The sequence below is a fragment of the Thrips palmi genome, unplaced genomic scaffold, assembly GCF_012932325.1.
Source record: "Thrips palmi isolate BJ-2018 unplaced genomic scaffold, TpBJ-2018v1 HiC_scaffold_5, whole genome shotgun sequence".
Lineage (NCBI taxonomy): Eukaryota > Metazoa > Arthropoda > Insecta > Thysanoptera > Thripidae > Thrips > Thrips palmi.
In genome coordinates, this window is record NW_023144632.1 from 17,455,916 (window position 1) to 17,468,083 (window position 12,168).

The 12,168-nt window shown below is 46.0% G+C and overlaps 2 protein-coding genes across 2 annotated transcripts in view; both read right to left on the reverse strand.

Annotated features, from left to right (window-relative positions):
- LOC117651223 (roundabout homolog 2-like) overlaps positions 1–12,168 on the reverse strand; it is a 78,555-nt gene that overhangs the window by 52,437 nt on the left and 13,950 nt on the right. The window lies entirely within an intron of this gene.
- Positions 612–5,699, reverse strand: LOC117651101. Its single transcript, XM_034394858.1, has 5 exons — positions 5,618–5,699; positions 5,139–5,281; positions 3,304–3,465; positions 1,843–2,004; positions 612–834 (listed from the first exon to the last, which is right to left on the reverse strand). Exons 2-5 carry the CDS (start codon positions 5,226–5,228, stop codon positions 670–672), a joined length of 579 nt encoding a protein of 192 aa, XP_034250749.1. The 5' UTR covers positions 5,229–5,281; positions 5,618–5,699; the 3' UTR covers positions 612–669.

Below are 12,168 nucleotides of genomic sequence, written 5' to 3' on the forward strand. Positions count from 1 at the left end.
ATTTCCAGGGGGTTCCTGGGAAAACCAGGAACCGTTTTTACCGTGCAGACCTCGATCAAAAACGATTCTCAGTGGGTATCCGCACGGCAAAAACGGTTCCTGGTTTTCGCAGGAATTCCCTTGAAATCACCCAGGCGTGGATTGGGGGGGGGGGGGCTCGAGTGAGAGCACTGAGGCAAATTAACCACAGGAAACCAAAGTCAGCATGTGGGGGACAAACCGTGTCTCACACTTGCAAGCGTAAGGCAAACGTTGGCCACGCTTGTAAGCGTAAGACATAGTGGTTCACACTCAATAGTATGAGACAGTCTCACTCTTTGATTTCCGGTGTATGTCTTTACATTGGGCGAACTGGGAAAACCAGGAGCCATTTTTGCCGTGCTCCTGGGAACAAAGTCACTCTAGCGGCAGAGAAAGATAAAAACGGTTTTTGGTTTTCCGAGGTAGCCTAGAGTAAATACATAGGTAATTCTCAATGCACCGGTTTGGCCGTCGTGGTGTCGAGCGTGGGGGTCGCATTGAGGAAACCACGCAGGCAACCACCGCACATTTTTTCAGCGCAACCGTCATCCAAATTTTAATGACTACCGCGATGGTGAGACATGGTGCAACGCGGTGTTCCGCTTCTTGTCCGATTCTGTCAATGACTTCAGCACCGTTAGTGACTTGTTACTGGACGGGCTTCGGCACAACGCGAACCTCCGCTATGAAGCAGGCTTCGGGTGTTGAGCCGCGGTAACCCGACTCCAGCCGAAAGCGGTAATGTCCGTAGACCATGGTGGGAACGCTGGGGAACACATACTCAACGGGCTTATCGTTCACCTCGTAATAGGCCTGCGAAAAAAAATGTTCAAAGAGAGAACCGACCAGACGGCGAAAACGACAGATTTATTTTGTGCGCAACAAGGCGCGGATTCAGGACCGCGTTGAGAGGGGGGGGGGTCGCAAAAAATGCCCCCGCCCCCCATCTCGCGCCTGTCCCCAACTGAACTTCGAAACGTGGTCGGCAGAGGGAACAACGAGAAGAATCAGAAAACCACACGCGTAAAACCTCAGGATGTGTTTTGGGAAAGTGTTAAGTACAAACTATTTAGAATTTTTTTTGACAGCTTGTGCATGCTTATTATAGCTTACACAGTGAATTGAAATGGCAGAATCTGTAGTGGTCTGAGAGCCCCGAATCGCAGAAACCGACAGGTAAATAGATCCGGGGCAGTTTAGCACCAAAACCGCCAACGGCAAACCCATTCTGCACTCAGGCGACGGAATCCGTGCACTCGCCACGTGCACACGCCCGGACAAGACTGCACCGTAATCGTCACTTGCGATTCGCTCCACCTCGCGACTTTGAGATGTAATATTATTGGAAATGAAGAGTGTAGATGTACCGCATAAGGAAAATATTACTTTATAGACTTGTCAAAGCAAGAAAAAGTATGCACACTCATCAAAATATGTAAATAGTGTCCAAAACAACAAAAGCATCCAGAGACACAGTGAGGTTAGGTTGGCCAGCGAGACCGTAACCCTTTAGCAGTTTCTGTGGTTTCTGGAGAGGCCTTGTCAGTTTCTGTGGGCCCATGTTAGTTTCTGTGACCACCAAATTCGGAATCATTTACTGGCGGTTTCTGTGCCGAACCGTTACGAATTCTGCTATTTCAATTTACTGCGTGTATGAATGCTCATTATAATCTGTTATAACAAGCTGCTTCTGTTTGTATAGCCGAAAATAGTTTGTATCGTTTTATGAGTGCCGAGGCCGGGCGTGAAGGGAGTACAAAGAAAGCCCGGTTTTTTGAAGAAGAAATGTTTACAATTGTGTTCCTTTTCTTATCACCTTACCGCTGGTATGAGGCACGGTGTCCTTGGCTTATAGTTAAAAACTTGGCGGACAAAATCTGGGATGTTCTTGACGAGCACTGAGCAGCCGTGGTCCGGAAACTTGAAGACAAACGCGTTTTGCTTCCACATGTTGTTGCTCCAAAGGTCCATTGTAACATGCACCTTACACGAGAAGAAATATACAATGACAGTGAGCTTTAGAGAATAAAAGTTGGGTGAGGTTGACCACAGTTTAAGAGATGCAAAAATGCTAGTGTTTCACACAGGGACACGCGTGTTAGGCTGATTAACATCTGGATCCTAAGAACTGTCAAATGCCCTTTGCTCGGAACGAATGAATCTTGATGTATTCAATTATTAACAAATTCTGATGTCCTTGGAAAGCGATTTTCTGTCTCCTTTGGGTTATTGGCTGCCTTTAAATTTTCTTTCCCTGAGACTTCATTTAAGGTCAGCACATTGGCCACTAAATACTAAACAAAAATTTACCCGATCTTTCCGGGAAAAAAATAAGTTTCTTCTCTTGGAATTCTGTGAGTAGTCGGAGCCATACGAGCACTTTCTATAATGATATTTAATCCCTGTGTAAGAAACGTGGACATAGTGTTTCAGGGACATGGTGATTCGCAGTTTTGGAGTGAAGACAGTTCATGAAAAGTTCTAACCACCTCTGCACTGCAGTAAGGATAGATCTTAATCCGCACTGACACATACGATTGACTTGGATCAGCACTGGCAATTAGGATTATTCTCTCAAGACGCGTCGATTTCAATATCAACGCTCAGACAATATGCTCTTACGAATTGGTGCATTCAAAATGTCGAAGGGCAATTTATGTTTCCAACTGGAAATAAGTTTGTGCATTTGTTACTGGCTGGTAGCAAGAAACGTGGACATAGTGTTTCAGGGACATGGTGATTCGCAGTTTTGGAGTGAAGACAGTTCATGAAAAGTTCTAACCACCTCTGCACTGCAGTTAGGATAGATCTTAATCCGCACTGACACATACGATTGACTAGGATCAGCACTGGCAATTAGGATTATTCTCTCGAGACGCGTCGATTTCAATATCAACGCTCAGACAATATGCTCTTACGAATTGGTGCATTCAAAATGTCGAAGGGCAATTTATGTTTCCAACTGGAAATAAGTTTGGTGCATTTGTTACTGGCTGGTAGCAATGATCTCTCAGTTTGGTGATGCACGAAAATGGTGAATTGCTCCTAACAAAACTTGTTCAAAGATATTGAGTGTGAAGGCGTTCAGAGTTTAAGGGAAAGCAATGGCCTGATGGATATCGAACTTCGTTCAACCTCGGGTAAGAGCATCGGGCTTAGTCAACTCATCGCAATTGAAATTAAACTTTGTCAATATGAAACAATAAACATCGAGACTGAATAGACCTTTAGGTGACAAAAACAATATGCATTAGAATATTTGTTGCAGTTATGATCACCTACAAAAGTTTGATCCGTCATTGGGGTTGTGGCGTTGACCCATCCAGTTAAACGTTGCAGGTCCAGTGGCCGTGCGGGGTTAAAGTGAGTTGATTTTAAACTCCATGTCCAATGATAATTCTCATTGCACGTAAAGTATTTTTCGGTGTAAGCAATCCAAGGTCCCTACAAAGAAATTTAAAAAAAAACAAAAAAAAAACGAGCATGCAGAAAATTAATAAGACACTTATCAATGTCACCAGATATTAAAGAAGGCAAAACCGTGCTTTACATTGTCACACTGTGATCACAAACGTTCCATGGTGTGAGCGCTGAGAATGAGAGTCACCACTTGGTTTCAAGGAGACGTCCCCCCTCAACCCAACCGTGAAGTCAAAAGCCCGGGACCAAGTAGGTTCCTGGCGAGATCCCCTCTGACCTCAAAAAAATCGCTACTCCCCTCGCCGCATCTCTGAAAGTACTGTACGTAGAACAGAACGGACTCCTACTTTGGGCACAGTGAGACCCGGAGAGCTTAAACGTCACACGGAGGACATCGTGGTTGCCCCGGGGACCTACCGAAGTGGCCAAATTTCAGCGACGTACCGCCTGTCACTGCATTTCGGGTCACGAATTTTCCGTCTCTCGAAATTAAGCAACAAAGTTGCATCACCCAGTTAAAGGGTCATGTTGGTGACTCATTCAATCTCATTGCAGGTTTTAGCTGAGAAGATGAGTGGCAAAAAGCACTCGAACACAAATTTAAGACAACTACCCCATTTCCAAAACAAGAAAACATTCAGAAGCTACGGAAAGATTAGGCAGATCGGCAGAACACGAAGAGGTCTTTATCTCCAGAAGCACTTTATCTCATCGCGCAAATCACGAGTCCCTTCTCTGTGAGGCTAGGGATCCTCAACATAACATTTAACAAACAATACTTTCATAAGGCAAAGTTCGCTAAAGGTTATGGGTGTGGACTGTTGCAAGTACTACCAAACAAACATTCGATAAAGCAAGAAAAATATGTTATCCTTTTAAAGTCATAAGTTAGGGGTTATAACGCTTCCGATAACGTTATGATGCCCTTTCAAAGTGAGTTTTAAGGGGGACATCACTCTTTAAATAGTGCTTTAGAAAACCATCATAAAAACAAAACTGAAAGACATAAAGTGGTAAAATTTAATCCCTTAATTAAAAGCAACAAAAAATCCCCGAGGTCATTCCAGCGCTACGTAAAACACATTCTTGAATGTCCTGCAGAACCTTTCTGCACTGTTCCAGCGCAGAAATTTTTTTGCTACCCACCATAGCGCCATGATAAAGGAGCAATCATGCGAAACCTCACCACCGTAGCTCAACCTGGAGGCTTGGAGCAGTGTGCAATTTCATGTTCCGAGAAAAACGCTATCAAAGTTGGGGAAACTGGGTATTTTCCTATGCATGTTTGCGGCCCATAATCTCCTAGAATCTCCTGACGCTTTAGGTTTTTGGATTTTGGAATACTGTTTTCGGCATTCGACGCAGAAAGGAACGATCTATATTATAAACCAACAAAAAAAAGTTGCTTTTTTGACCATTTTGGAGTGTTGTCCCCACTTAAGGATCTATGAAGGAGACCAAATGTGGAGAACTCCCCACTTGGAATGTGGAAGTGCGAAATTTTCAGTTTTTTTACATGGAATACCGAGTTTGGAGTCTCCCAACTTCGAGTGAATTTCGCCAAAAGTTTGCACAGTACAAAGAGAGCTTCTCCAGGCCTCAAGTGTGGCGTTTCCGTTTGGCAACAAATTGTAACATTTCTGGAGACTGGTCTAGAAGCTTTCAGTTTATGGAGTGGTTGACGGTTTCGGCCGTACCGCGAAAGAGTTATATTGCTTTGCAGCTCCAGCGATGAGTGACCCAGCAAGCAAGATGAAAAACACATTAAATGGTTTGGAGAAAAGCATTTCCTCATCGTTGTCCGTTTCTCCGCGCAGAAAGTTCTGCTCCGTCAAGATGACTGCACCTTAAAACAAACGATATCAGTTTGAAGTATCATTTGAGTTCTACAAGCCAACCCGAAATAAATCTAATAAATCCGTCCTGTCGTTCATTAACATCATACTAGTCTTACAGTATTATCTGTTCATTTTTATCCCGGCCAATTTCGTTCTTTCTTTTACAGTCCGTGCGTGCAGGTCGATCATTTTAAATATGAAAGCTCAAGCCGCATCACTATTAAGTATCCAAGTCCATGAAATGTAAACAATTCATCTCCTTCCGTAACGAAACTAGTTAATCATTACAATAATTACAACGAATTTTCGATCGCTTCAGATCACTGCTTAAAATGCACCTTGTCCGTTTGGACAGAACAGTCGAAATGCTTTGGACACAACAGTCGAAATGCACGTCGGACAGGGGCAGAGAGAGCACTGCAAAGCAACATCACAGAGGAGATTGAACACTACACAGAGGAGATTGAACACTACGAAAGCCTCACATAAAAGCGGAGGTTTCCATCAATACAAACTACATATACGGCAAGCTGTCCATCGGCGTCCGATTGTTACTGGGTGCCCGGTCTGTTGTCGATCGTCAGATAAAAGATCACGAACAAAAGAGAGAAATCGTCGCGTTTTAGAGGGCTGACATGGGCCGGCACGCGATTTGTGTGATATACACTATAAACGAGTTACAAAATGGTTGGCAAAGTAAATTCGTTTCACAGTATGACAAGAAATATCGACTTATATTCCTTGGTATCCTAAATACTATTATCACTCTATCACAAAGAATAAGTCAAGTGAATGTAAATGTGACCAAGTTATTATATGAAAATGGTCCTCCTGCTTGTGAACCATGTCATGAACAGGTTTGATGATAAACTTTTAAGGAAACTAAGAATTGACATTGTCATCAAACGAGGGCAAACTTAGCCCTAAGTAAATGTTAGCATTGTTGAAAAACATGGCAAATTTAAAACTAAGAGTTAAAGAAGCCAAAGGTTATTTCATTTTGAATGAGACACACCAATGGCTGGGCTGCTGCCACTGCGCACCACGACGAAAATAGATCGCAGCCGAAAGCGCTCCGCGGCTCATGAATCGGGGGAGCGGGGTGGCCTCGCAGAGCCCGTGCAGACCTTCCAACACGGCACTGTAAAACTCAATATCCAGGATTTACAAAGGAAACACTGAGAAAACAAATGCGGAGGATTCCGCACAATCTGGTGCGGTGTAATTTTCTATCAATTTGACCGCACTAACTGATGCGGAGAAGATTGACTTCATTTACTCATGCGGAGTGTGCCAAATTGATGCGGTCTCAGTTTTTACCGCATTAGTTTAGGTGGATTTCAAGATCCCACGATATCTCTACAGCAGTGGCAACTTCCCTTCCCAGTCCATCCTCAAAGCGGTTACGTTTACTTGGCCATCTCATTTACTTCTTAAACAATATTATTTGGGAAACCAGTACATACCTGTCATTCTGTCATGTAGATGTTTGTAACGCTGAGATGAGCAGAAGTTAACATCGATCAGCCTCATTAAAAAGCAGTAGTTTTTTTTTTAATAAAAACCAATGATTGAAACTGCATATTGTTAGCGATGAATTGTCACACAATTTGAAAACACAATTCAAAATTATTTTTATCTTTCAAGCCCTCGGCAATCTTCTTGAAAGTAAGTCATGTGTAGGATATTGAAGCATCATTGTGGCCTTTCCTTGACACCGGACCAACACGGTAAAAACGGTACCTGGTTTTTCCAGGAAGCCAATAGCCAATGGTAGAGACATAGGCGATTTCCGGGGAGTTCCTGGGAAAACCAGGAACCGTTTTTACCGTGAAGTCATCAAACCGTATTTCTTGGCCGCTAACAGTGGATTTTCCTAGTTGTAGCCATGCATAGCAAAATGGGTAGGTCTGGGGTCGTATTGCGTCTCATACAAAAGTATGCCAAACCGGTGCCAAACCCACTTTGATTGTCAATAGCAAACTCCCGAATGAAATTTACAGCCATTATTAGTTTTAAAGCTACATTGGCTGTTACAGGGTTAAAAACAAGAGGGCAGAGAACAGAAACAAAACACTACCAATGCCAGTCATAATAAAGAATTAGGCAAACTCGTTTCAGGCAACTGTACCATATCGCCAAAACAAGAAGAAATTTCAGGGGCCCCGAAATCATCAGGCTGATTGATAAAAGATGACATGGGCTTTTACTCCCAGAAGCACTGTAGTATCTCATCGCGCAAACCACTTTTCTGTAACTATAAAACAGCTCCACACTTGAAATGCGGAGATGTGAGCCGCAATTTTCGCACTTGGAAGTGCCGAGTATGCGGTTCCACACTTCGAGAGGGATGTTCCCCACGTTTGCACCAAGCCAAGGGGCAGGACTCCCTAAGCTTTTGTAAACCTGAAGTGTGGAGATTCCGTTTGTTCAGAAACGGGCAGGAGCGTCGAATTCCGTACCGCGAAAGAGTTTATTTGCTTTGCAGCTCCAGCGATGTCCGACCCAACAAGTAAGATAGAAAACACATTCAAAGGTATGGGAGAAAAGCCTTCCATCGTGGTTTTTCGTCCACTTACGCCGCCTACTGCTCGACGTCTGTCACGACGAGTGCGTCAGAACGATATCAGTTGATGTATCATGCGAATTCTACACGCGAGCCCGCAATAAATCCAATCAATCCGTGTCCTGTTGTTTATTACCGTACTCTTCCACCGACGTGCGATGGCTTCGAATCCTAACCGAGTCGAATCAAATTCGGAACGATTCTGAGTCAACAGGTTTGTGATTCATGTGTGATTTTGTGTGGAGGTTCTTTTGGAAGTACTTGCAGAAATCCGTACCCTTAACCTTTGACGAACATTGTCTTATGCTACGTTATGAAAGCAGTGTTAGTTAAATGTTAAGTTAAGGATCCCTGGATGTTACATTCAGAGTACGGCAAATATCGTGACGAAAATCACATGCCAACGAATACGTTGTGACATTCGTTTAGGAACATCGACGTAACAATGTTCACAGCCTTGCGAGTCGATTCAATCAACCATAGCAGCCACTTCTCTCCGCCGCGGCACGCCATCGCGTCTCACTCCCACTCAAAGGGCTTCACGTGAGGGTGCGAGAGCGAGAAAGAGAAAGCGAGAGAGAGAGAGCGAGAGAGAGAGAGAGAGAGAGAGAGAGAGAGAGAGAGAGAGAGAGAGAGAGAGAGAGGGGGGCCGCCAGTCGGCACGCGGGCGTCTCCGGCCAAGCAGGCCAAGCAGGCCAAGCAGGCCAGGCAGACCGGATTCTGATTGTGTACACCCTTGGAGGAACAGGGGAGGAGAAGTAGGTCCAAAATGCAGACCTAATTGGTGCAGGTTCGCTAGGCTACGGCTGATTTCAAAAGGGTCACGGGCAATTTTTTTTGAATACAGAAATACTTGAACTAGTGGAAGATCAACTTAAATTTTGAGAGAAAAAATCCTAAATATAAAATATTTGCCGTAAACTGCCGTTCGGAGCCGTGGGCCGATGTCTGTCGCTTCCAGAGCTTCCACCATTCGCCGTTGGCCAAGGAGGGCGCTCTTGGCGGCTACCTTACTGACAGTTTTCATTTATTTTGCGTTGTATTTGAAAAGATTCTACTTATTTGTGTAATCTTACACCACTTAAGGCTCTGAAGAACCCACGGCAATACTCTGTTTGGGTCTCACGCGTTTAGTTTTCACATAGTTGCATGCACCAAAATGTGGTTCCGCGCCTGCAGACTCGAGCCCGCAGACGACCGGCTCGGCGCGACCCTAGCGCCAAGTGTCCTCTCCTGGCGGCGATCGGCGGAAGCTCTGGAAGCGACAGACCTCGGCCCACGGGCAGCGGCAGCGTGCACTCCTCCCCTTTTCCTCTCAAGGTACACCAGGCGTGCTTCGCGATAGCGAGCACAACCAGCGGGTGGAAACTCTATTGCCGAAAAAGACATGCAAAGGTTTTTTGTGCACCTTAGATCTCGGAACCCAGAGGTGGTAGGTAAAATCCGAGGTCATATTTGGAATCCTCATAAAATTTCACTCGGCGTAGGGTATGTTTGGAGCGGGAGGTCAAGGAAATGGTCGGTCATTTTGCAATGAGAAAAAGAAAAAAAGGAGAAAAAACGCTGTGGGACCATGATCGAAACGTTGCATTGTTTTGTGGTAACACTTAATGCAAGAGAACGGGACCTTGTAGGTTAATTCTGAGGTCATATTCTGAATCCTGAGGAAATTTCCTGTGCATTACGCTGCCTGGGAGTCGTCAACACACCAAAATAACAGAGAACCGTTGCCGTGAAACTGAGAGAGGGTATGCAGCGATTGTATTGCATAAAATGACAAAACAGTCTGCCGTTGACTGCGTGTTCTAAAGGGTACAGACCCTCCTTCTTTGAAACCTATAGGTGGAATGCACACACGAAAGCACGCTGAATTCATATCTGTACTCAGAATTTGAATCGGCCTTACCGTTGTCTCACATTAAGCATGACCAAATAGCAATTTTCGGGATAAAGCGTAAATTTCTATCCTGGTCCCAGAGCGTTTTTCACCTGTTTTTTTGGCCCGCCCTTCTATTCAAAAAATAGGGGGAGGGCCTATGCATTTGCCTTTGTGTCTGTGTGTTGTTGTTGTTGTTGTTGTTGTTGTTGTTGTTGGCGTCTGTGTACAAGGAAGGAGTTGAGCTAGAGTAACCAGATTTGGAGGGTACTTCAGGAGTACCGTCCAAACAAAATAATCCGGTGGTGCAAATCCCGGCCGGGTCGCACAAGGGCTGCTGCAGGTGCATCATGGTTTACATGAGCGGGAGGGGGATTTCCGCCATTATTGGTGCTAGTAGGGCATATAGGGGTATTTTTGGAATCGGGGCGACGAGACAGGATGAATGGACCTGGTCCCGACCCCATCGGCCGCTTTTACAAGTTGGCCAGATCAGGATCTTCAAAAAAGGGGGTCGACCGACTAAAAAAATTTATTGCAGATTTCGATTGGTCTCAGCAAGACCTTTTCAACGAGGGGTCGGAAAGGGGGTCCAGGAGCCCGACTTCGTCTATTAGTCACATCAGGATCTTGAAAAAAGGGGGTCGACCGACTGAAAATTTTTACTTAAGTTTTGGATAGGTCTTGGCAAGACCTTTTCAACGAGGGGTCGGAAGGGGGGTCCAGGAGCCCGCCTTCATGAGTTATGGAAAAAAGTGCGACGGACTTGTTTTGCGCTCCTGCTGTGCCTCTATTGCAAGGAGTTGCAGTAGCATGGCAAATATGGGTATTTTCGGAGTGAGGGCGAAGAGACAAATGAAACGGGCATATTCTAAGGACAGTTGGAGTAAAAAGTGTAAGGACTATTGCATATTGTGAATAGAAGGGCGGGCCTAAGTCACGATGGTACATCGATAACTTTGCTTTACCCGCTCACGGTGTGTGTGATGCGAGCGGGCCGAAGGCCCGGGCCTTCGACTGGCCAAGTTGGGTCTGATGCGAGGGCCGAAGGCCGGGAAAAGGCCGCCGGCAGGCCAAGCTGGGCCGGCCCCCTGTCGAACCGAGTTGCCGGCGCAGCGAAGCGGAGCTGGCAACTCGGTTCGACGGAAGGGCGGGCCCTAGCTTGTTACTTTCTCATGGAAAAATGACTGACCATTTCCTTTGGCCCTGGCACTAAACATGTCCTACGCCGAGTGAAATTTTATGAGGATTCCAAATATGACCTCGGATTTCACCTACCACCTCTGGGTTCCGAGATTTAAGCTGCACAAAAAACCTTTGCATGCCGTTTTTGGCAACAGAGTTTCCACCCGCTGGCACAACGCGGACGGATAGAGAAGGGTGTTGTTATCCCCGAGCTGCAGTTACTAAAACGTCATGAAGCGGCTCCGGACGACGAACAAACGGACGGGGACACACACACACACACACACACACACACACACACACACACACGCGCGCACACGCACACGCACAGGCACACACGCACACACACGCACATACACACACACACACGTACAAACACCAGAGTCGCTATGCTACTGTGTTCCATTCCGACGCGGTATCTGCGATCGTGGTTTACGACACAACTTCGTAGAGCGGCCCGGCCCGGCCCCGCCCCGCCACGAGAGGGCAGGCTAGTCGAGGGGCGCACATTAGCACGATATAAGTCGGGGCTGGAATTTATATGCCGTCCCGTCCCGCGGCCGAGGCCAAGGCCGAGGCACTACTGTAAATCGCTACACAATTACCTGCGAGGCGGCCGGCCTTTATCAGCAGACTGATTCCGAGAGTCGTTGGCGTCGCGGCTCCGTCTCTCTCGCACTCGAGGGGCAGTCCGCAGGGGTGCGAGAGAGACAGAGCGACGAAAGCGACTCCCGGAATGCGGAGGAACGCGCCACGGCCGGCGGTAAAAAGCGCCGCGACAGAGCACTGAAAAACCAAACGTGGTCCAGACCGCACCACTGGTGTGGTCCGATGGGTGCCATTGTGCACACGAAATTTTCGTACAAATTTGTACGCAATTTTACACAAAATTGGAGAAATATGTGCAGTTTTTTTTTTGTACAAAATTTTCGTACAAATTTGTACGCAATTTTACACAAAATTGGAGAAATATGTGCAGTTTTTTTTTGTACAAAATTTGTACGAAAATTTCGTGTGCACAAAAAACTATGGTGTCTCGTAAAAAATTGTACGTAACATTTAGTGTGGGCCGGCCGGCCATAGTGGCGCGAGCCTCGCGTGAGTGGCAAGTTCGGCCGGTGGAAAAAACGCCGCATGGACGTCTCGTTCCGCAACACCACCTCTCTGGCAACGATTGGCAACAAAGTTCGGTCGCTCGGTCTCTCTCACACCCACACGGAGTATGGTACACACCTGCATCATGAGTGCGAGGGAGACAGAGC